Raw genomic sequence first — 24,820 nt, forward strand, 5'->3', positions numbered from 1 at the left:
AGCCATCAGCCCAGAGCCCGACGCGGGGCTCGAACTCACGGACCGCGAGACCATGACCTGAGCCGAAGTCGGGCACTTAACCGACTGAGCCCCCCAGGCACCCCGGGTTCATCTCTTAAAGTGAAATCTATTATCCTGGTTTTTCCAAGATTTGGTCAATAAATATTGGATGCTCTCTTCCCAATTTTAAAGACTTAATAGACTATATTCATATTCTCCTTGGCTATGGTTCTTAACTATCAAGGAATCCTAGTGGAAGCTAGTGTACTTTTTACACCATTTGAGTTTCTACTTTCTAGTTCATCATGTCTTCCTTGTGGTATTGTGGACAAAAGTGTACATGAGATTGTGGTTTCATACAAGGGAACAAAGGTCTCTGTGTTATTAAAGTGTTTATACATAGCAGAGTCCTACAATTCTTTAATTCCAGAACTTGCTCCCAATGAGATGATTATGGGACCTAACCATTTTTTTCCCCTGTAAAGGATTCACTTTCTACTGGCAATCACTGGCAATTGGTATATTTTCTATCGAGTCTTTAACCAGCACGTGAGAGGCAAAGAATTGTCCAATGATATTGTTTCCTAATAACTTGAAAATGTTGTACTAGCATTCTCTGGTTTGTCCTTCAGAGGTTTAATGGGATGGAATGGGAGGTGGGGTAATGAGGTGGGGAGTGTTCTACTTTACACATGAGAAAACTGAGGTTAAGTAATTTACTCTAGGTTATACTGTGGATGAGTGTAGAAGCAGAAGTAGAAGTCAGACCTCCTGAAAACTATTCCCTGACCACTACTATGACTTAGTGGATCTGGTCCATCATGCATAGCTAATTAACAAAAACTGGAAGGGGAGTTTTATTGCCCGAGGGGCTACAATGTCAGCTCCTTTATTTTTGGTTGTTTCATTTTCCCATCAATGTGTCCTCACTGTGTTTTTCAGATAGTGATAGATGAAGGCCAAAAAGTTGGCGGTACCTTTCAAGGTGATCTGAATCGGGCAGGAAAGGTGAAGGTAAGGCTTGATTCAATTTTCTTCCGTGGTTAAAAAAAAACAACAACAACAACAAACTACAAAGAAAAAGAAAAAGTCAAAACAAAACAAAACAAAAAAACCCCACAGGACTCATTTGCTATCTTTCATACAAAATTGGATAATTCAGCACATTTTACTGGTGTTTAAATATCTTTGAAGTATGCTTGGTTGGTGGGGTTCCAGATCTTTTCCCCTGGAAGCTTAGCAAATGGAAGGGGTGCTTCAGTAGAGAAACATGACTCTAGTCACCCTGAACATACACCATTATTAAAAGAAATGGCAGTCTAACAGTTTTAGTACTGAAACCATCATGGGGAAGATAAATTCTTGCTGTCACTTGGGTGCCAGGAAATAACTACAGTTATGTACTTACAAGCAATGGAAGCTTCCATTTTTAATTCATATGCCAGAGCCACGGTCTGGGAAGTAGAGCTGGGGGAAGAAAAACCCAGGCTGTGTTTTGAATTCCATTTACGAGATCTGAATTTCTAACTTTATGATATTTCGTTATGAGCATGTTTTAGGTCACGAACATTTCGACATTATGCCTTTACTCTACTAGGTCTCCTTTATGCCGGTGGTGAAATCATTTTCTTATTTACACTCTGGTATTCACCTGAGATGAATTAGTTCGTGTCTGAAATGTTACCGTTTTGTTAATCTAAAATGTCTCATTGTCAGCTTGCTGTGGAGAGCAGGATTCCACGAGGACTAGTCTTTCATTGAAATGCTGCTATTGTGTCTGTAAAGGTCATTTGCTCTGCTTTTTACCTTTGAAGTAATTTTCAGTTTTATTTGTTCGAAAGAGAGAACACTTGATTTTTGGCCCTGCTCACCTCTCTTGTGATTTACCTGGGGCAGGATGATTTTATTTCCAATGAACCTTTCTCTTCTGCTTTCTTTAGTTTCTTCTCTCTGACTCTAGAGTGAAAAGCCCATTATGGTAATAGCCAGACCCAACGCCATCATTTGGTTGAGAAGCAAAAGCAATAAAAGAAAAACAAAAAACCAGAGTCACTGTTTTGGACTGTCTTGGTAGTAGTATATATCCTGGGAGGGAATCTGGGAACAAAGTCCCCTTTCAAAAACTCCTCAGACCATCCTTTCCCTTTCAGTATAGAGATCTTACTATCGTGCCTATAAAACCCAGGCTAACTTCCAAATTCACTGCTTCTTTCAGATGTCTTTGGGAAAGCACAGTGAACACAAAGACAGTTGAGACTCAGAAGTTAAAGAGAAAAGTGGATTCAGTTGCTTACTTTGAATGCTGTGGAAGGGGGTTCATTGATTCTTAATTGTATTTTTTCAGTAGGTCTCATATACATAACAATGATGTTAATCCTTTTTTAGGTGGACAATTTCCTAGATTTAGAAGATTTGGACATAGATGAAGAGACTCAGCCCCAAATGAGCAAGGGTATGCTTTCTGTTTCCTCTCTCTACTGCTTGACCTCTTTCCAGAAACTACAAATAAGACTTTAGACAGGTTTTTCTTTCTTTCTTTTTTTTTTTTTTTTTTTTTTGGCAATCCCTACCTGCACTTACCCTGACGTAGGGAAAACTACAGTCCTGCAATTTCTTTTTCAATAACAAAGATTTCAGCTGAAAGGTCAAAGCCTGTTGAAGGTTGTAAACTCTTTGGTAAAATGAAATAAAGACGCCCCTCCCTGCCCCCACCCCATATGGTTGAGTTTCAGATAATTTTATGCCATTTGAGTCAAACCCTTATTTCTTAGAAGTACCGTGTAGGGGCGCCTGGGTGGCGCAGTCAGTTAAGCGTCCAACTTCAGCCGGGTCACGATCTCGCGGTCCGTGAGTTCGAGCCCCGCATCAGGCTCTGGGCTGATGGCTCAGAGCCTGGAGCCTTTTTCCGATTCTGTGTCTCCCTCTCTCTCTGCTCCTCCCCGGTTCATGCTCTGTCTCTCTCTGTCCCAAAAATAAATAAACGTTGAAAAAAAAAATTTAAAAAAAAAAAGAAGTACCGTGTAAATTGAATTATTTTTGAGTGATACCTAAAGTATCAATTGATCATAGAAATCCTAAAAATAGCGGAATTCATCGTAAAATAAAAACATAAAATCAAAATCTTCACTTTTATAAGTATTTATTAAATATATAAGCCAAACATTTACGACTAAAGATATATTGTAAATGTTTCTTTCAGGGCGTTTTCCCATTTGGGCTGGGCTGGGAGAGGCTTAATGCTAGTCCATTGATGTTTATGTAGATGAGGACTTTTTCCTTTCCTGCTTAACATTACTGTGTAAACATAGGTGTCCTTTGTTGCTCAAAAAACCTTCGAAATACATTCAAAATTGGAGTCGTTTGGTTTGGAAATTCCTGTTCCTAATTTAATATGCAAGAATATCTTAAAGTTAATGTTGAATGTTAGGGAAGGGGCAGTTTCTCTGGGGGTTTGGTTGCTGGTGTTGAATTGTTGTTTACAGTCTTTAGGTAATTATAAACATGGATGACAGTGATTATTGTTGGGGAGGGTGATTAATTTATAATCACCTACACATTACAGTGTGGGTGTTGTTAGTTCCGGGGATGGTGACTCTGTGTAAACTGGTTGTATGAAAGTCCCTGCTCTGGCTTCTCTGGTTGCCCAAAATTGAGAGGCTTTGGTAATTGGGAATAATGAACATTTTTATTCTGCTCTGAAACATCACACTACTCCACGGAAGGGAGTGTTTCTCATGCACTCTGTTAACCAGTAGACTTTACAGATTTTTTTCCTTACTTACTTGGTTCAAGTGAGATCAGAGATCTAAAGGAATCATGCTCCAGAGAGAGGTTCTTTTAACTTTAATACCCCAGGCAGCTCTGAATGTCTCTATATAAGCAGCTTAACGGGTCCGATTGGATCAGAAGGGGTAACTAAGGACTTATCAGGAAGCCAAGTTTGTAGAGAAAACACACTGTTTGGGGGAAGAAGAGATGTTAAAAACACAGATTCCTGGGTCCTATTCCCAAGACAGAGTCTAATTCAGAAGGTCTTTGGTGATAGCTAGTGCTCTACATTTTTAATCACTATCCCAGGAGATTCTGATTCAGTTGTCTGTGGATGACACTTGGGGACAAATGGTTCTAGTTCGCATGTACTACATTTGCAATATAAACTTAATATTCTAGGAAGGCACAAAAGTAGACAGGTTGTGCATTTTTTCCATGCCTCAGATGTCTTGCTTCCTGCCATTAACAAGAATGTATGTATACTGGCATAAACCCACTTAGTCCACACATCTGATTTTGGTGATAGCAGTCTTTCAGATTAGCCTTTTTACCTTTCCCATTATTTTTACATTGTTTTCTTTAAACATTTTTTCAAGTGTGTGTGTGTGTGTGTGTGTGTGTTTATTACCAGAGCTATTTCTTTAAAGAAAATAGCATATAAACATCTCCCTGCTATAGCAGATTTTTCCAGAAATCAGATAACAGGCAGTATTGCATTTGCGTATAAAAGGTTGCTGAGGCTAAACCAGGTCTCAGTGGACTTGAAGGAACTAGTCCCCCCGTCCCATGTGGAAAGCAATGTGCAAAGGCCAGACAGAACAGCAACCCAGGCTTCGGTGATCGATTCCAATTTCTGAAAAGACCACCAGGACTCACAATTTTCATAATGCACAATCTGGGTCATTTGAAAGGGAAAAAAAAAAGTTAGTTTGTGCCAAGGTGAATTTTCGTTTGGGCCTAATTTGTATTACACTTCAGGAATGTGAGCAGAAGGCAGATATTTATATCAGATGGGAAATGTGACATTTGAAATAGGCAAGTTGCTTGTATAATCTTGGCAGCTGAGAGGTTTACTGATTAGATTCTGTAGTTATTGTTTAAGCAACAGATTTGCCCAGGGCAACAAGGAAGAGTTGCGTATTGTTTTTCTACCATTGATTTTATTTGCTCACCTTATTTGCTTTCATAAATATTCTCCAAGATTCAGGAGCATGATTCTTTCCCGGGATTTGGCCTATCATTTTGGCAGCTTGGGAGGAGACGGTGTTTCCGAGGAGCCAACTCGGCGCAGCAGTCTCGAGCTGTCGTCTGAGGGACACATTGGCCACCAAGTTTGGTGCCCAGTGTGTCTTTGACATCAAATTAACCCCTTTTGCCTCCTTTGAATTTGAGATAGGTGGTTAGCCTGATGGTTACTGTCATACCCGACTCTTATCCAGAAAAATCGTTATTTGGCACAGGTATTAGTTATTGTGCTGAAGCCTTAAAGCAGGAAGAATCTTTTGGTCTTCTTTCTTTATTTTTTCCCCTCATTTGGTCCAGCCTGTGTTCTGGCTGAGTGCAAGTCGACTGAAGAGAGTCTTTCGAGGTTTTATTCTCAGCATGATGCCGTCTTACACAGGTCTCTTGACCGGTGGGTGTGCTTATGCCGTGGTTATGTTGGGTGAAAAAGGGCAAGTGATTCTTGCTCAAGCATTGGCAGCCTTACCTGATTTTCATTTTCAAGCTCTCTGGTACTCCCAATTCTAAGGAAGGCACTAGTCACCTCTTGTTTCAAAAATTCTTTCCTTGAGGCGCGTGTGTGTCTCAGTCAGTTAACTCTTGATTTCGTATAACTCTTGATTTTGTACAACTCTTGATTTCGGCTCAGGTCATGATCTCACGGTTCATGGGATCCAGCCCTGCCTTGGGCTCTGTGCTGTCAGTGCGGAGCCTGGTTGGGATTCTCTCTCCTCTCTGCCCCTCCCTGCTCATGCTGTCTCTCTCTCTCTCTTTAAAAGTAAATAAACATAAAAAAAAAATTCTTTCCTTCGCTGCAACTTCAAGCAGCTTGTGCAGTCTGTGAATGGCCTGGGACTCATTCCACAGACATATAACAACTATGACTGGAGCCTGGAATATAATGAAGAATAAGCAGATCCAGGTCTGTCCTCATGTAATTCATTAACCAGATGTTAACCAGATAATCACAAATGTAGGATTATAAGTTGTTTTAGATCTCATGGGAACATATGGTGGGGTAACTTAAATTTGTCTGTGGGATCAGAGAAAGCTCTCCCAGAGCCTGAGATCTAAAGGATTTGTACCTGTAACTAGATGAGAGGGGTGGGGGTCAGGATGAGGGGAGGGTGGAAGAGTATAGGAACAGCATAAGGAACAGCATGTGTAAAGGTCCTGAGCTCAGAAAGACATATTTCAGCCAACTTATAGCTTAGGCATTTTGTTTCTTTTATACTTAGGACTGTTAATAATCATTCTTTTATTGCTTAGAAGACTACTAAAAACACTGAGAGAGAAAAATCCTTGCTTCAAAATGTCTCTCTATCCCTGTTCCTCCAGTTTTGTTTTTGATTTTTCCTGTTCTTCCAGTTTTTATATGTGCAAACTTACCTACCTATGAAGGCCCAGCTTGAAAGCCACATCAGCCACAGGGGCAAATCTGCCACCCGATCCTCATGATTGTATGAAGAAACTTCCACTCCATTCCTGAGAAGAGAACAGAATTGGGAAGACATTTCTGCCCTTTCAACATCCTCTACCTTTTTCTCTCCAAGGGAAATGTAAGGCTGTATCTACTTAGAGAGATTGGGAAAACAAACTGTGTATATATGGTTCAGTCCCTTTGTTTCTTCTTTTGGGTTCATGCTCTTTGGAAGATGTGTGTCTTCTTGTCTGGGTCTTTGCCGTCTTTCTTATAATAGACACACTAATTTGATGGGGCCCATGCTTATCTTATCCAGTGGTTTTCAGCCTTAGAGACACAATGGAATCACTTTAAAAAAAAAAAAAAAAAGATACCTGGATCCTACTTTTGCAGATTCCTTTTCAGTGGTTTGGCGCATGTCCATTTTAAAGCTTCTCAGTGATTCTCCTGTGCAGTTGAGGCTGACAATTGAGATCCTCCTGTGCATCTCTAGACCTCTGGAGGCACTGCTCTCTGAGGTCCTACTTGAAGGGCTCTAGAGGTGTGAAGCCGTTCTTATACTTGGATAGATATGTGTCCGCTGTGTAGACTTTCTGTCAGGTGGAATAGCCTAATGTCTAGACTTGTAGGGAAGCTTGATACATAAGAAGCCCACTTTGTGACTACAGGACAAACGCTATTTTCAAATTCAGCTCTATTGGTTGTAAAGCTCCTATTTTAATCCCCATCTTTTGACTTCTGTATGTATTTCTCTTTTGTTTCTATACTTAAAGATAGAGGGATATGACCTATTATAACTGTCAAATCCCAACCCCACACAGTAAAATGAGTCTTCCTTCATTGTCCCCACCTTGTCCTTGGATGGGCAGTAATCTTCCTCCTTTTGCACTTCAATTTTATTCTGCATTTTTTTTCTCGAAGCAAGTGTTAATGTGTCTCTTGAAAGCAGCGTATGGTTTATATGTATGCATCTACATACATACTATAATTTTGAATTTTAATTGGAGTGTTTAGTTCATTTATACTTAATGTAGTAACTGATATATTTGGCTTTAAATCTAGTATCTTACTATTTTACTTTCTACTTGTCCTGCCAGTTTTATCCATTTTTCCGCTCTCATTTCTGGCCTATTTTGGATTAATCAACTATTATTGTATTATTTCATTGCCCACTATTTTTGCTGGGTTGAAAATTCTAGGTTTGTAATTATTTTCTTTCATTATTTTACAGATGATATTCTATTCTTTTCTGGTGTTAATTGTTGAAACTGTTGAAATCCAGATGTCAATCTTACTGTTGTTCCTTTGAAAATTATGTTTTTCCCCTCATCTAGCTGCTTTTATATTTCTTTCTTTTGTTTTTCAGTAATTTCACTACGACTTGGCATTGTTTTATTTGAATGTATTTTGCTTGGGGTTTGTAGAGATTTTTGTTAAGTACTGGGAAATTCTCAGCTCTTGTCTCTTCAGATATTGCTTATGCCTTGAACTTTCCACCGTGTCCCATATATCTGTCTTTTATGGGTTTTTTTCCTGCATTTTCCATCCTTTTTAATTTCCTTTCTTGCTTCAGTTAGAATATTTTCAACTATCTATATTCTAGGTCACTAATTCTTTTTCAAATTGTGTCTATCTTCTGTTAAAGCCATCAATATTTCAGTTATTTTAGGTTAAAAAAAATTTTTTTTAAGTTTATTTGTTTTGGGGGAGGGACAGAGAGAGGGGGAGAGAGAGAGAATCCCAAGCAGTCTCCACACCATCAGCGCAGAGCCTGATGCAGGGCTCAAACTCATGAACCATGAGATCATGACCTGAGCCAAAACCAAGAGTCAGAGGCTTAACCAACAGAGCCACCCAGGTGCCCCTCAGTTATTTTAGCTTTTAAAAGAGATCTGGAATATCTGTTCTTATAGATTTCAGTTTTGTACTGAAATTCTCCATTTTTGTAATGTATTTGGGGGGAACATAATCAATTGTTTTAAAGTTCGTGTCTTATAAATGCCAATACCTGGAATCTCCTGTGGGTCTGTTTATTTTATTCATTTTCCCTTTTGATCTGGTATCTTTGTATACCTGGTAATTTTTGTTTGAATGCTGAATATTGTATATAAAATATTATGTAGGGTCTGGATGATGTTATCTTTTTCTAGCATAGCTTTTCTTCAACATCTTGCTAGCAATTAGAGTAGTAATAGATTACCTTAATCCAATCTAGGGATAGGATGATATAGGATTGAGTTTAAGGCCTTGTGGGGGCTGCTTTACTTCCAGTGCTTGCTTATTCCTAGGGTGTAGCCCTACAAATAAATCACAGCCCCTCCTGCTTGGAGGCCCTAAACTCTAATTTTATCTTCATTGTACTGTAACTCTGTTGGTAAATTCTGCCAAGATTCTCAGCATCTTAGCCTTTCTCTCCTTTGCTTTTTGGCTTCTCAGCTTCTGCTTGCAAATCAGTAAATGCCATCAGTTGAAAAGCATTTTGGACTCTTGGACTCATTTCTCAGTATGTTCCATCTCTCTAGGATCTTGGCACCTCAAGTCCCAGGCTGCCCTGGTAGCTTGCCAATGCCTTTAAGTAGTTGATTTTTTGGTAACATATCCAGCTTTTCCAGTGTTATTGGTGGGAGAGTTGGACAGACATTCGTTAGACTAGCAGACCCCTAGGGATGTGGTCTGGGAACTCCTAGGGAAATCCCAAGGTCTGAAGGGCAAATGTGTTGATGTTTGCATGGATGTAGCAAAAGCAGTGTGGGTAAAGATTCTGGTAGCTTATTGAAAGTCAAGGTAGTGGCACAAAACTATACTAGTAGTCATTGTAATCTTCACTGCCATGGATTTGTAGTTCAAATAAATGCTAGTTTCCATTGACAAGGTTTTTGATGAAGTGGTAAAAATGATTAGTTTTGCTAAATCTTGATCCTTGACTACACCTTTTTTAGTATTTTGTGTGCTGAAATAGCAAGTATGCAAAAAGCACTTCTGCATTCTGAAATACAGTCGTCGTCTCATGGAAAAATGCTTGTGTGATTGAGTGTATGCTGAACTAGTTTTTCTCTTTCTTTCATGGAACAACATTTTTACTTCAAAGAATGACAGACAAACTATAGTTCTCAAAAATGAATGAAGTGAGCCTTCAAGAAAAACAACTGTTAGTGTTCATGGCCAATGATAAAATTGGCAATGGATCCAGTGAAAATTCATTTTTGGAAAACTTGTAGCTAGTACTGTGAGCTTGACAGCTTCCCAATATCTAAAGGCTTTTCTGATAAAGTTCGTAATGCTAACTAATGTGATTTTTATACTGTATAATGAAATGTGTCAACATTTGGAAGATCTACATAAACAGTGAACCAATATTTTCCAAATGACCAATTTATGATGTTATAAAATTATGCATAGGAGAAAGATCCATTCAGTGTGTAAGATAGACCAATGAATTTTAATGTAACAGTATGAAAAATTCACTGAAATAGTTTCAGATTGCACACTGAAACTATTTTTAAAAACGTTATCATTTGTCAAGATCTGGTATAGCATCAAAGAAGAATATCCACAATTATATAAAAAGGCTATTAAAGTACTCCTCTCTTTTCCAACTACATATCTACATGAGACTAGATTTTCTTCATTTACTTCAACAGAAAGAGTGTATTCCAAAATCGAATGCAGAAGCGAATATAAAACGTAGTTTTGTTTTTCTCTTAAGACAGACATTTACAAATTTTGAAATTGTAAAACAATGCTTTCTTTCCCACTATTTTCCTTATTTTTGGAAAAGAGATTTTTCATAAAAATATTTATTTTACTATGTAATAGTATTATTGTTACTAATTCAATAAGTATGTATAAATTTGTCAGTTTTAATTTCTAATATGGTGAATGTTGATAAGATCTAACCCACATAAACAAAACAGCTCTTTGGGGTCTTCAAAAATGTTTAAGAACAAGAACCAGTGAGATGGACTATCATAGCCGAAAACTGTGCTGAAAGCAGTTCTTATCTATATTCTCTTTGATCTGGGGGTTGCCCAAATTTTCAGAAAATTTTGGCCATTTCTACATGGCAACAAAGGAACAAATTGGTTAATTCTTATGAATATGCCAGGCAGGGGCGCCTGGGTGGCTCAGTCAGTTAAGCGTCCAACTCTCTCTCCAAAAACAAATAAATAAACTTAAAAAATATATATATGCCAGGCAGATTGAAAATTATCTAAATGATCAGATGTCAGGTAAATTGCTTAATTTTTTAAAAAAATTTTAAGTTTATTTATTTATTTTGAGAGAGAGATAGAGAGAGAGAGAGCATGAGTGGGGCAGGGGCAGAGAGAGAGGGAGAGAATTTTGTCAGTGTAGAGCCTAACGTGGGGCTTGAACCCATGAACTGTGAGATCATGACCTGAGCTGAAATCAAGAGTCAGATGCTTAACTGAGCCACTTAGGTGTCCCTAGATTGCTTACTTTTTAATGTTGTACTAGACTATGTGATTATAGTTTTTGAATTGTGATTATTGGCTTAATACGGAAGGACACATGGCATCAGCACACAGTTTGTACATGTTGAAATTCTTATCATTTAGTTGAGAAAGAAGATATTGGAATGTTTTCAACCCGTCTTGCCCCTATGACATCGAGATTTGCTTTTGAGAGATGCCTTGATTCTACAATGCACATGAGCCAAGATGGTGGTATTTAGTGAAGATGAAAACAAGGCCTTTGGTTGTTTCAGAAACAACCATTAATAAGATCAGATTAAGTTTCACGAAGCATTTCAGTTTTAGAGAGTGAGAACTTCAGAAATTCCATTTCCTCCCATCAGTGGATGCAATCATTTTCTCCCCAAGAGAATGTAACTTACCTATGATTTTAAAATGGCTGAAAGATAAGATAGCCTTCTTAAAATATGCCTTACCAGACTATTTCTGTATGTATTAGTTTCATTCTTCTATAAATCTGTCCTCTTTAGGGTTAAAGCTGTTCAATTTTGTCCTTAATTATTCTCGGATTGATTTTATGTATGAAAATCTTACCCCTCTAATAAAATTTATTTTTTGTGGGGAAGGATTATATACAGTTTACATCATCCACAGTGTCCTATTGGTAGACAGACTCTTGATATTTTCTGTTCAGTTTAAAAGTCGAGATGCAGGGAATTCATTTCCTATCTCAAGTATTTGTTGAGAATTTGCTATGTGTAAGGTGCTGTGTTAGGCATCAGTGAATATGCATTTGTGCATTTTCGGAGGAAACCGAACCTTATTGTTTTGAGAGAATTGTTTCCATGGCAGTAGAATCTTTATGAAAGAAACCATTTTTATTGAAATCCCTACTTTCTCTGCGAACATGTTAGGAAGGCAAAGAGTTTCAGCATAGGAATTAGAGAGTTGTCTTCCTTGGCGCATAATATTGTCAATCAGATTTTAAGTAGCTCCGAAAACAGAATTGATTTTGATTCACATTTGAACTGATGTTTGCGCTGGCAGCCAGTGGGTCTGGTAGTTACTGGTTTTCACATTAGGAGGCCTGAACCCTTCTCTGCTTGCCTTTGTTGTTGGCAGGCCCTGACCAACCTTGTATCCATCGTAGGCAGTTCCATCAGGGAGATCAATGCGGGGAGCTGGCTTTGAGCTCATAAATGGATATATTAGAAAGCCAATCTTTCCATCAACCTGATTGAGTTTAAAAATGCTGCTTCTCCGGGTATAAAATGTTTCAATGTAACCATGCTAATGTGCTATAGTAGTGACATTTCTTGGCTCTGAGTTTGGACGTATCATCTGATAGACTTAAATAATTTATGTAATGAAAATGCTTGCTTAGAAGAAGTTCACCATGTGACATAGCGGGCTAAGAGTCTGGGCTGTGCTGCCAGACTGTCCAGCTCTGACACTTTCTAGCTGTGGCACCCTGAATGAGGTTACTCTCAGTGCTTGAAGCCCATTGCCTGGAAAACAGGAAGTAATAGCACTGTTGGGAAGATTAGCTGAATTAATGCATATGAAATGTCACTTCATATAAGTGTTGGCTATTACTGTTGTTTTTATTTCTGCTAATTAATTAGGTCCTATTTTAAGGTTCCCGTAATTCATCATGGCAAAGCTACCTTCTTCACCATACCCCTGCCCACATGCGTTCAGTTTCTAGGCTGTGTTCTGTTGCTGGAGTCCTAAGAACTTTGTAGTTACACGTTTTGTGAAGGTGATATCTGCAGTGGTGAGAGATGTATTTCAAATAAGTTTCGGTTTTTGAATATTAATACCTGCTTGATTGTCTCCCTATACGTGCTGCCATTGGCAACAGCCACGGCATGCCTGTTGTTAATTAATCACTTCCACTGAGAACTTAATTAGTGTCCTCATTAGGATCATCATGGAGTAGCAGGCAGTGTCATCCTGAGCCAGCTGCAAGTTATTGGCTACCTCCAGCAGCCCTTCTGGTCCTATGAAAGCTTAGGTTGACCAGGAGGCCTGGTGTGCTTCCCTTTTTTGTGTGTGTGTGTCCTCTTTAGAGAAAGTTGTGGAAGATCTGACCATGATGCCTCCATGTTCTGTCACACATGCAAAAATAAGGCAACATACCCACTTACAACGGATAGATCAAAAAACCCAGATTGGTTATTGAATTCTTGTCATGGTGCTGAACAAGCTGGAAACAAGTTGTTGTTGTTTGCAATGTCGAAAATCAGACCATGAATCCTGTCTATGACAGAGTGTTTCATTTTTCTGCTGAAAGTCAAAACTCTTTCCTTCTGGCATCATTGCTTTTTTTAATACACACAGAGTCTGAAATATTGCCAGAGTGTTATGGGATGAAATCAGCCCTCCCATTTCCTGTCTCTCCATCCCTTAGGAAAATACAGGGAAATGAGGCAAAGGTAGGCATCTTCTTGCCTTACTTTTCTGCAGAGATAGAGTCTGGGTTGGGGGTGAGAGGCATGAATAAGTCACCCTATAAACGATACTTCTCCCAGAACTTTCGGATGGAATGTAACTTTGGGACAATAAGATAAAAATAAATGCACCAATGACTCCTATTTAATGGAAAACAGAATCCCTTGGGTCAGTCCCCAAATGAGCACAAGCATTGTGAAATGAACGACTTTACTTGAGCATTTCTGCTTCATTCTTTTGGCTATTGTAGGCTTCTAGGTAATTTAGGTCAGTTGTGAACGTAGTGAAATATTTTGTATCTCACAGATTTGCTGCTGCTTCCAGGAGAAGTGGAGGAGGACGTCCACACACCTGTTCCACCTTACATTCCTTCCGTGGCCCAGCCCTTCACCCCTGAGGTCGAGCTGGTGCCCACTGGGAGAGGGGCACACAAAGAAATGGAAGAGGTACCCCACGGGGAGTTCAATCGGTTTTGAAATTGCCTTGAGTTTGTAACTCGTCCTTTCAGAGAAATGCTGCTATATCTGTGTGCTTTTTAATTTTTCTTAGATTTGGAAAAATTTTAAATTCAAGTTGCTTAATTGCATCACTCTGAGTGCCATCTGTTTCTAATGGGTGTATTTCTTTTTAAACATGGGGAGCAGAGTGCCTGGGTGGCTCAGTAGGTTGATCCTCCGACTTCAGCTCAGGTCGTGATCTAGAGGCTCGTGGGTTTGAGTCCTGCACTGGGCTCTGTGCTGACAGCTCAGAGCCTGGATCCTGCTTTGGATTCTATGTCTCCCTCTCTGCCCTTCCCCTGTTTGCATTCTGTCTGTCTCTCTCTTAAAAATAAATAAACATTAGAAAAAATTTAAAAATTACTGAGTGCTATTATGTTTTTATGTGGAAACTATTTTTATTTCATGATGTGTGTCGTGCTATAGGACAGTGTTGCCTGGGGGAGGCGCTTATGCAATAGATTCTCTCTTTTTTGCTCTGGACTGGCCATTTTCTTTTTATTCTTGTTTCCAACGTCCTGTAAACATCTGGTGGTCATTAAGGTAAGGCCAAGCTGTTGTCGCAGAGAATCCCAACAATAATGCAGTGGCTGAAAAGAGATAGAACTTTGTCTCTCATACAACAGCCTATGGAAGACCTTTAAAGTGAGCATTTGGCACTGTTCCCTGGGGCCATCAGGGGCCCAGTTTCCTTCTCTCTGGATCCCCACTATGCCTTAGGACATTGTCATATTCCCCTGGCCATCGTTAGTTACATGTTCCTATCGAGCACAGGGGGTGTTGGGAAGGGTCATCCAGTCATGTCCTTCACAATCAGGGAGAATGACATCCCTGCCACATGTCTCTCCCACTTGTACATCTAGAAAGTCGTCTTTTGTCATCCTTTGCAACTCTTCTGTATATACTTTACAAACATGCACTAACCAAGGCTGCCGGTGATGTTGGGTAAGGACCTTTATCACCCTGTTTACTCCAGCATCAAAGAATATCAGGTACAAGAAGCTGTGAAGGGCTCTTTGTTATTGCTTCCTAATAAAACCCCTAGGGATTGATTATTTGATCATTCAGTTACTACTAGTCTTGTCACCTGAAGATATTCTGTTATGGAAGCAGTCGTTCAGTCAAAGGTAGTCCACACATTTCAATTTTAAATTGCCTCTTTCTCATGGAACTTTAGTTTACTGACAGCACAAAAGTATGTCTAGGATGCTTGCAGGCTTATATTAAACCCCCAAATTGGTACCAGATAAACTGGTAGGGACAGCCACTTTTCAATGTGCTTTTTGGATTACAGATTGCTTTCACTGAGTAATAAGAAATAAAATTGCAATGTTATTTCTGGCAGGAATCAGTTTCTTTTAAAGACTTGTTCATACTCTTGACTTCAGCTGTGGCCATACAAATGACTGGACCAGCCAGTGGTCATGGCACCTAGTGCCATAGAGGAATTGTTATAAAATTGTTTCAGTTGATAGGTTACAGAAACGGAATGATTCCTAGAATCTATCAAATAGCCAGTAAAAATGCAAGTTAAAACCTTGTACATGATTGTATCTTTAAAAGGAATATAGATTTCTTCCCAGAAAATGTGAACATTTTTTAAATGTTGGAATCAAAATGCTCTGAACAATTTCTGTGTTGGCAAACTTCTGAAACGTAGATGAAGAACTTTTGCTGTTTTTCAAATATCTGGAATATCTTGGTTGGGATTTTTATTTCTAACCACTATTTGTTAGAGAAACTTTTCAGAACTGTCTAGAATCATAATGCTGTATCAACTGTACCTTGGTTTAACAGTCTTAATCTTATTTTAAGGCACCTACTTCCAGAAAAGATCATAAGAATCATTTTCTAGCAAATATGTCTTGTAAGGACCTACCAAGGGACTACTGTGGGCCCGAGATGATAGCTGCTTTCTGTAACTTCAGTCTCAAAAGACAAAAGTGTAGCCTGGATGTCTTGACTTCCTCTTAATTGCCTAAGAAGGGGCCACAAATTACCAGGTTTTACACATACACATCTCCCCCTTCGAGTCAAACATTTTCCAAGAACCGTCTATATTCTATTTGTGAATACCTTCTTGCCTTAGTTATTCTGTTTTGATGAATTTTGGACAGCTTTATAGATGAAAAAAAAATCCACATTAGGAAGATGAAAAATTGTGTGTTGTTCCTCATAGAAGAAACTTTCGTAGTATTTCAACGGGAGATCTCCTGTTTTTCTAGTGCATAATGAGACTCTAAATTTTTTCACCTATAAAGACGGTTTATTTACTATATTACTTTGTAAGATAGCCTACAGCTAAATGCTGCTCTTATTGATTTGAGCATTAGTCCTGTTTTCTTTAATTTGCCTGTGTGGTAATCTGAATGAAAATGATTCCTCCTGTAACAGGGTCTCTCTTAGAATAAGTCACATGAGCAATTGTAAGGAAACTAGCTGTTTTCTAACAGTGTGCAAATTCTATTCCCTGAGAGGCTACAAAAAAGATTTCAATTAGATTTGAAATGAGACCCCTCAAATCCACATATTTCTCTCAGCTCCTTAGGCAAAAATAACAAGTTAATAACTTAATTCACAGTTGTTTTCTTTTTAGTAGCGGGGGATTGGTTTTCCATTGCACAAATTATTCTCTTTGAAATAAATCAGAATTTCAGTTTGTAATCCAAAAACCGTGGAGCCTTACAGCTTAGAACCCTGAAATGAACCTAACCTGAAGGAAGAGAATTCCCAGTGTGTGCCACAGTAGCCAAGAGCTGAAATACATAAATAGAATTGCAACTTTTACTGTATTAGAAAAAAAATTTTTTTTAATGTTTATTTATTTTTGAGACAGAGAGAGACAGCATGAACAGGGGAGGGGCAGAGAGAGAGGGAGACACAGAACCCCAAAGCAGGCTCCAGGCTCCGAGCTGTCAGCACAGAGCCCGACGGGGGCTCGAACTCACAGACGGTGAGATGGTGACCTGAGCCGAAGTCGGACGCTTAACCGACTGAGCCACCCAGGCGCCCCCCTACTGTATTTTAAAAGCTGCCATTTAGAAGATCACAGTGATGTCTTCTGAATTGCAGTATACATCTGCTTTGAATTACGTATGTGACCCTCGTCCTGGAGAACTTTGAATTCACTGATGTGTGTCTTCGTAAGCTTACTTTTCATTAAAAAGCAAAAAGGTAGAAACTAGTGCCGAGTTCAGGGCTATGCATACGGTAGACGCGCAATAAGTGTTGAATGAACAAATAAATAAACAAAAAACCTCACTACCTACCGAGAGTGTTTTTTTCTGGTGTGGTAACATGGCAGGGCCCTTCTCTCTTTTCTTCTCTATTGGTTCATTCTCCTCAACATGTAAACGTGTTCAAGTCTCTCGCATCCTTAATGGAATGAAATGAAACAAAGGAAAAGAAAAACAGCCTTCTCTTTACCTCAGGCCCTCTTTGGCTGCGGTCTGTTCTCCCGTTCTCATCTAGACTTGAGAAACTATTAGCCTAGCTGCTTCCTTTCCCGTCATGCCTCATTCGGTCTACCACAGAGTGTCCTTGCTCCAGCACCTGCTGGAGTGTATGCAGAATAAAGGTCCCAATTACTCTCTAACTGCCAGATCCCAATGGACACTTCCCAGCTTTATTTTAATCGACCTCTCTACTGGGCTTCTCACTCCACTGTGCTGGGCCCTTGTGGTCCTTCTGGTTCTCCCCTCACTGCTCTCCGCAGATGCTCTGTGCATTTCTGTTTGTTCTTTCCCCACCGCCATTGGGGGTTTCCCTGCATCCATCCCCGATGGGTTGGTGTTGCTCAGGGTTCTGTGCCAAACCTCTTCCCACTTACATACTTGAATCCATTTATCTCTAGGTTACTACCTTCTATGCTTGTGTCTCCAAATGTGTATCCTCAGACCTTTTTCTGAGCTTCAGGTTTCTGTTTTCAGTTGCCTGTTGTTATCTCTATCTGGATTCCTTTAGGTGCCTTCAAACCAGCACGTTAGAAACAGCTTACCTTTCTTTACCTGCTTCCCTCCTTGCGTTCATCCCCTCCTTCCCTTTCCGCATCCAGACCAGTCATCAAGTGCTGCCAGTTTTACTTTCTGATATTTTCACATCTCGCTCTCAGCTTCCTGTTCTCTTTATCTCTTGCCTGGACTGCTTCAGCAGGCTCCTAACTGGCCTCCTTGACTCCAGATCTACCCTTTGTAATCTTCAAAGTAACCTATCTAGATATAACCTCCCAAGAGGGCCGGGCATCTTTCTGTTTTGTGCAGACCTGTCTGTCCAGCACTGTCTCATTATAGGTGCTCAGTTAAAATTTGAATGCATGAAGGAATTTATCTGAAATGCATAGATGACCAAGGATCTACTTTGCTTCCAAAAAATCCTTCAGTGACTTCATCATCTCTAGGATAAACAGCATATTTGACCATCATGATCTGGCACCACCTTTGTCTCTCGCTTCTCTCTACCTTAACATTAACACTTAACTACTTGCAGAGCCTCACATGTGAGACTTTGTATCTTATTTCCTTGGCCTGTTCCCTAGAACTCTCCTTATCTGCAAAGTTCTTCTTCCCTCAACCTTGTTAACTGATATGACGCTTTAAGATTCTGTTTAGGTATCACCTCTGCCAGGAAGCCGTCTCTGATTCTTTCCTGTTGCCTTCCAGTCTGCACTGGGTTAGGTATCCCTTCTCTGTTCCCAATACTCCCTAACTATGTGATTTGTACTTACTGTATTTTACTGTACTAACTTGTTCATATGTCTATCTCCTTTCTCTGTGATTTCGTACAAGTCTTCATCTTTGTATCCTCAGCACCGAGCACAAAGCCTAGAATTTAATAGGAACATAGTGTTTGTGGAAAGAATGGAAAATATCTGAATGACTACGGGAGGCTCATCCTCTGACGTTTTTGAATCAGGGATATACTGGCCACATTACAGTGATATCCCCAAATGGTTTAAAATGTCTGGAGTATCATCACATTTTGGCATTGCAAATATGAAATTATTCCATTCTTTTTTAAAACAATTATTGATATTCTTGGTTTCTTGCTTTTGTATTTCAGCATTTAACTGATTGCCTAGGGAATTAATCTAACAATAGCTACCATTAATAATTCAGCTTCCAGGTGAAGAAATTTATATTTTTAAGTATGCTTTTATAGCTTTAAGCGTATTATGAATGAATAATTCTTGCCTTGGCATCAAATTTATTGACTAGCTAAAAACTTTATTCTTTGTTCTTGTTTTGGCTAGTACCAAATGATTGATGAAAAGAGCCATGCTCCATGACAGAGAAAAATTTGTGTATTAAAAAAAAAAAAAAACCTTAAAGGAAAATAAGATTTTTCCCACTTAAGGATAAACTTCTGCATCTCCAGTACCGTAATGTTGGATATTACGGCTGTAAGATATGTTGGGAGGTGATGGGTTAGACCATATGTAGAGCTAAGTTGGCTATGGGAGTGAGCCCTTATCAGAGAGTCTAGATGTCCACCATGTGAACCTTACTCTGTCTGGGTTGCTAATACAAGGTGGGTCATGAGTGGGGTGATGAGTAGGGAGGCAAGTAGGATTTTTCAGAGAGTGGCAATACTCAGCTGAGGGTAAGGTCAGCTTCAGCACGTCCCCTCTGTGCTTCTCTAACCTTTTTTGCATTGCTCTGTTGGAGAGCATGGCACATGATGTTGAAATCATTCATTTACTTCTGTCTTCTCCCTGAAGTTGGGAAACTTTGTGGACACAGGTTTTGCTGTTTTCATCCTGTGTTCCCCATATCTAATACATATTACACATTCAATAAATGTTTATGGAGTGAGCAGCTCAAGGGGAGTGGGGTGGGAACATGAGGGTTGTTTATGTGTTATGTAGGGGGAATGTGAGGAGTGTGGTCCGGCATCACTGGGATTTTAGCACAGCAAAGGGATTTGTCTTCTTTGAAACCGCATTCCAGCCTCGAGGGGAGATGGGTGAAGACAAAGCAACCTCTAATCTAGTGAGAGTGGCCAGTAAGGTGGCCACTTGGTGGACAAGTAGGTACCAGGACTTTAACCGGGCATGAAAGGGCAGCAAGAATCCCGTCAGACTGGATACATGGTAGAGATGGGGTTCCTCCTCGTCCTCTCCCAGGATCTTTTGGAATCAGCTCAGGACGCAATGTGGCCAGGCCTGCCAGCCCCAGTGCTCACTGCTGAGTAGAAGTAGAAATGACAGGGATGCTGATGTTCAGGAAATGAACATATTGTAGCATTGTTTGTTTATACGTTTCCTTATTTGAGATGTTCTTAACAATATTATCACTCTGTCGCTTTAACTTAACCTTAGAAACTGACCAAAATGGACAGACCCACTTACGCCGCAGACTCACGGGTTTCCTGTGTACAGCCACTCTCTTAAAGGCAGTCACGGTGTTACATGGAGCCTTGAATGTGTTTTTGATGATAAGCTCTGAGAATTGCTTAGCTTATTTAGAAAAATTCTTTTCTTCCAAAGAGCTATGTATGACTTGGCTTAGTGAAAAGCTCAAGGTTAATTCTTGCTGGTATTTTTGTCGAAAAGGTAAAGATTTAGCTAAAGCAGATTGCCCTGGATTCAAATCTTGCTTCTCTCCCTTACTAATTGTGTAGCCTTGGGCAAGTGGCTTAATCTTTGAGAGCTTCAGAAGATGGCTTATTTGAAGATTACTGCTAATGCCCACACCGTTCCTGGTACTGGGGCTGGCACGTGGTGGGAACTCACTCAGCAGCAGCTCCCATCATTACTTTTGTCAGGAGAGCACGCAGACACTTTGAAATGAGGAGGAAGTGAACAAGCCTCTGAAATTTGTTCTCTTGCTGGTTTTACTGAGAAAGGATGGTAGATGGCTATGTGATTGCTGTGAGCACCGCACCCCTAACCCCGAGGCGCAGCTAGCCAAATAGATGGGGGATGGCCACTTTTCATGCTTTTTATTTCACCTTTAATAACAGCACATAGCTTCTCAGCTACGTGCTCTATTTTCAAGAACATTGCAAAATCCACTCAATGAGATAATTTTGAATGCAAGAATATTTAAAGCTGATTATAGCTTCAGGGCATTTTTTTTCATTCTTCCATAAACCATGGTTTTCGATTATTTTAGTATCACCATACATATTACACCACAGAGGTGCTAGATAATTTCATTGTATCACACACCATTTGCTTTTGGAGAGTCTCTTTAAGGGGTGATACAATGTGATTTAAGGTATTCTCTTTTTGTTTATTGGAAAATATGCTTCTTTATCTACCTTCCTCTAGGAAGTCTTTAAAACTCACAGATTATGAATAAATAGGTGCAAAATTATTACATCGCTTTGCAGCTACTCTGACTTGTAGATAAATTCTGCAAAAGTTTAAAAATTCTTAGTAGGAAATTGGGGCGCCTGGGTGGCTCAGTCGGTTAAGGGTCTGACTTTGGCTCAAGTCATGATCTCCCGATTTGTGAATTCGAGCCCCACATCGGGCTCTGTACTGACAGCTCAGAGCCTGGAGTCTGCTTTGGATTCTGTGCCTCCCTCCCTCTCTCTCCCTCTCTCTCTCTCTTTCTCTCTCTCAAAAATAAATAAACATTAAAACAATTTTTAAAAATTCTTGGTGGGAAAAAGGGATCCTGGACTTTTAAAGGTGATACTGATCCCACTGTTATTGGCCCAAGAATTATAGGTAGTTTCTGAAGAAGTAAGTTTATTGAGTGTAGAGTATTTTTATCTTTGAAAATAGTTTTTCTGAGGGTTGCCTGGATGGCTCAGTTGATTAAGCATCTGGCTAGCCATTTTGGCTTGGGTCATGATCTCATAGTTTCGTGAGTTGGAGCCCCGTGTCAGGCTCTGCACTGACAGTGCGGAGGCTGTTTGGGATTCTTCCTCTGTCACTCTCTCTCTGCCCCTCCCCTGCTCATCCTGTCTCTTTCTCCAAAATAAATAAACTTGAAAATTACTTTACTGATATAAGGTGTTTTTGTTTTGTTTTGCTTTTTTTTTTTTTTTAGTAAATGGTGAAGGTGTATTTAAGGTTGATCAAAATCTTAAGGTGTATCTTCTCTAATGTAACTCTTCGTTTTTCCATATGCCTCTAGCCCTAACACTACAAGTGGTAAAAATGTAATGAATGTGTGCAAGAGAGACTTTCTGATTCTTGCCGTGGGTGGAATTAGTTAATGATATTCATTCAGATTCAGGATGGTACAAATGGGGCATATCAAGAGACTTAAATTAGGTCAAATTGAATAATTGAATGTATTCCTTTACTTAAAAACATCTTAATCAGCAGAGAGTGCTGAAGTCTGAAAAAAAGTTGAATTAAATATTAATAGGGAGTTTATGTTTTCAACTTTTTCTTTGTTTACAGTGATTGTAGGATTTTTCTCCTTTGTTACCTTTTACAGGTACTTGGAGATGAAGTTCAGCCCTTCTCACTTGATGAAGAATTTGATTATGATGCTGTGACGCTAACCCCCAAGTTCACGCCTGCCGAGAGAGAGGCGATCATGGAGCTATCCAAGCAACAGAGGCAGATCACCAACACAGGTTTAGAGGAACCCCACGCCTGATTTCACCAAGACACCTTTGTGTTAGTGTTTACTGTGTTGTTATGCAAACAGCATCGGAATAAAAGGTAGACCTACCAGAACTCCCTTTGTGGAAATTTACTTGTGCGTTGATCAATCAGGGTTTTTGTCTGTAGGGAGATGTAACTAAGAAGACCAAAGAGATCTCTGCACTTACAGGGTTCTCTTCTGTCATGGTGTTGCTGAATCCCATGGCAGGTAGGGGGAGATGGAGGTGGCAGATGGGGACAGGAAGTGATGCCTACAGAGGGTGGCTTTTTTTTTTTTAACTAAAAATTTTTTTATTTGAGTATAGTTGACGCACAACATTACATTAGTTTCAGGTGTACAACATAGTGATTGGACAAGTTTGTACATGATGCTACGCTCACCACAAGTGTAGCTACCATATGTCGCCATGCGATGCTGCTACACCGTCTGCCTTGACTGTATTCCCTATGCTGCACCTTTTGTTGTTGTCACTGGAAGCCCATATCTCCCGGTCTCCTTTGCCTGTTTTGCCCATCCCCTCAGCCCCCTCCCCTCGGGCAACCCGCTTTAGTTCCAGCCTGACCCGCCAGGGTACCCTCTGCTCAGAGAGCTCAGGGACCTCCTGGCCCACACCTGCCTCAGCTCCAGCTGCCCTGCCAGGGGACCACCTGTGCAGAGTGCCCCGGGACACCCTGGCCGTCCCATTTCAGGTTCAGCTGTCCTGCCAGGGTGCCCACGGTGCACAGAACAGAAGGGTCCATTTTGATGAGAGCACAGCAACTAAGTAATATACCGGCTATTCCAAGATTGGATACCACATCCCACCTCCTTGGGGGTGAAGCATCAAAACACACTGTAGCACATAGAGAGGAACCGGTGGGGTCGGGAGGTCCCTGGTCCCGGCCATGCAGAGACAGTCGTGTGAATGTGAGTGCCGAGAGGCTGGGCTTCTAGGATCGATCGGGAAAGGCTTTGCCAAGAAAGAAGGCATCTGAGAATTGATTATGTGTCATATGTTTATTTCTTGTACTTTATTATTGCCGTTCAGCCGTGTGTGTGATGATGGTTACAAAGTACAAGGAATGATGTCTATCTATCTCCAGAAGCTTAACATATAATTTCAGAAGGCAAGACCTAGACAGAGAAGGTAACTGGAGAATGTGGAAACATATTATGAACTGCTAATTGTGAGGAATACGCATAAATCCGTAGGAAGGAGAAAAGAACAGTGAGGGCACAAAAAGGGGGCATAGCATGTCAAAGTAATTTTTACTATTAAAGGGATCAGTGCCAAATCAAATGTACGAAGGCTTAATGAGTTTTCACGCAGGCTTGTGCTTGTGGGTGCCTCTTACATTCCTTATAGAGAATGTTCTTGATTTAATGTTGGGATAGAGTCAAGTGACTCCCACTTCTCTTTTTCTTTAGTCAACAAGCTTTCATAAAACACCATTTACATGCCAAACCTTAAGCTAGGCGCTGGGGACGATATAGTAAATTGGATACGGTCTGATTTAGTGGGGAAGACAGACCCACACACTAATTATAGCAGAGTTACACTGTCCAGTATAATAGCCAAGAGCTGCACGTTGGGCTATGGGGCATTTGAAACATAGCTAGTATGACTGAGGGACTGATTTTTAAATGTTAATTTTACTTTAAATTAAAAAGTAGATGTAATGTACACCATGGGGCATGTAGTCAATAACATTGTATTAACTTTGTAAGGGGACAAATGGTAGGTAATTAGACTTACGGTGGTAACCATTTCACGGTGTACACAAATATCCAATCCTTATTTTGTACACTTGAAAGCGATATACTGTAGGCCAATGACAAAGGAAGAAAGGGCACAAGACTTTTTTTGTTTTGTTTTTAATTTGAGAGAGAGAGTATGTAAGCGGGGGGGGGGGGGGTTGAGAGAGAGAGAGAGAAAGAATCTTAAGCAGACTCCATGCTCAGCAAGGAGCCTGATGGGGTCTCGATCTCATGACTGCAAGACTTTGACCTGAGCTGAAATCAAGAATTGGACCCTTAACCCTCTGAGCCACCCAGGAGCCCCACAAGTCTTTTTTTTTTTGAAAAAGTTGCTACTTGATGCAGTTACTGTAATACTTTTGAGTAGGCTTGGAACAACGTGGGTGCATGACTGTACGTTTTCATCTGTAAGTTTTATGACAGGTAAATACAGATCAATTATTTTTTATGACAACTTAGTACCTAATTTAAAAATGCTGTAGGGGCGCCTGGGTGGCTCAGTTGGTTAAGCATCCAACTTCAGCTCAGGTCATGATCTTGCGGTCTGTGAGTTCGAGCCCCGCGTCGGGCTCTGTGCTGACAGCTCAGAGCCTGGAGCCTGTTTCAGAGTCTGTGTCTCCCTCTCTCTCTGACCCTCCCCCCGTTCATGCTCTGTCTCTCTGTGTCTCAAAAATAAATAAACGTTAAAAACAATTTTTTTAAATGCTATAAATG

At 40.1% G+C, this 24,820-nt stretch overlaps 1 protein-coding gene across 6 annotated transcripts in view; it reads left to right on the forward strand.

Moving 5' to 3' along the window:
* Window positions 1-22,440, forward strand: part of IFTAP (intraflagellar transport associated protein) — a 66,472-nt gene extending 44,032 nt beyond the window's left edge. For 4 of the 6 annotated variants that reach the window (XM_047824197.1, XM_047824199.1, XM_047824196.1 and 1 more), the window contains exons 4-7: window positions 943-1,014; window positions 2,386-2,452; window positions 13,609-13,748; window positions 22,196-22,440. In XM_047824197.1, the coding sequence (XP_047680153.1) occupies window positions 943-1,014; window positions 2,386-2,452; window positions 13,609-13,748; window positions 22,196-22,360 (444 nt within the window). In that variant the 3' untranslated portion in view covers window positions 22,361-22,440. The remainder of the gene's footprint in view (window positions 1-942; window positions 1,015-2,385; window positions 2,453-13,608; window positions 13,749-22,195) is intronic. The other 2 variants (XM_047824201.1, XM_047824200.1) reach the window with 2 other exon arrangements.
* The last annotated feature ends 2,380 nt before the right edge of the window (window positions 22,441-24,820 follow it).

This window comes from Prionailurus viverrinus, chromosome D1 (assembly GCF_022837055.1).
Source record: "Prionailurus viverrinus isolate Anna chromosome D1, UM_Priviv_1.0, whole genome shotgun sequence".
NCBI lineage: Eukaryota > Metazoa > Chordata > Mammalia > Carnivora > Felidae > Prionailurus > Prionailurus viverrinus.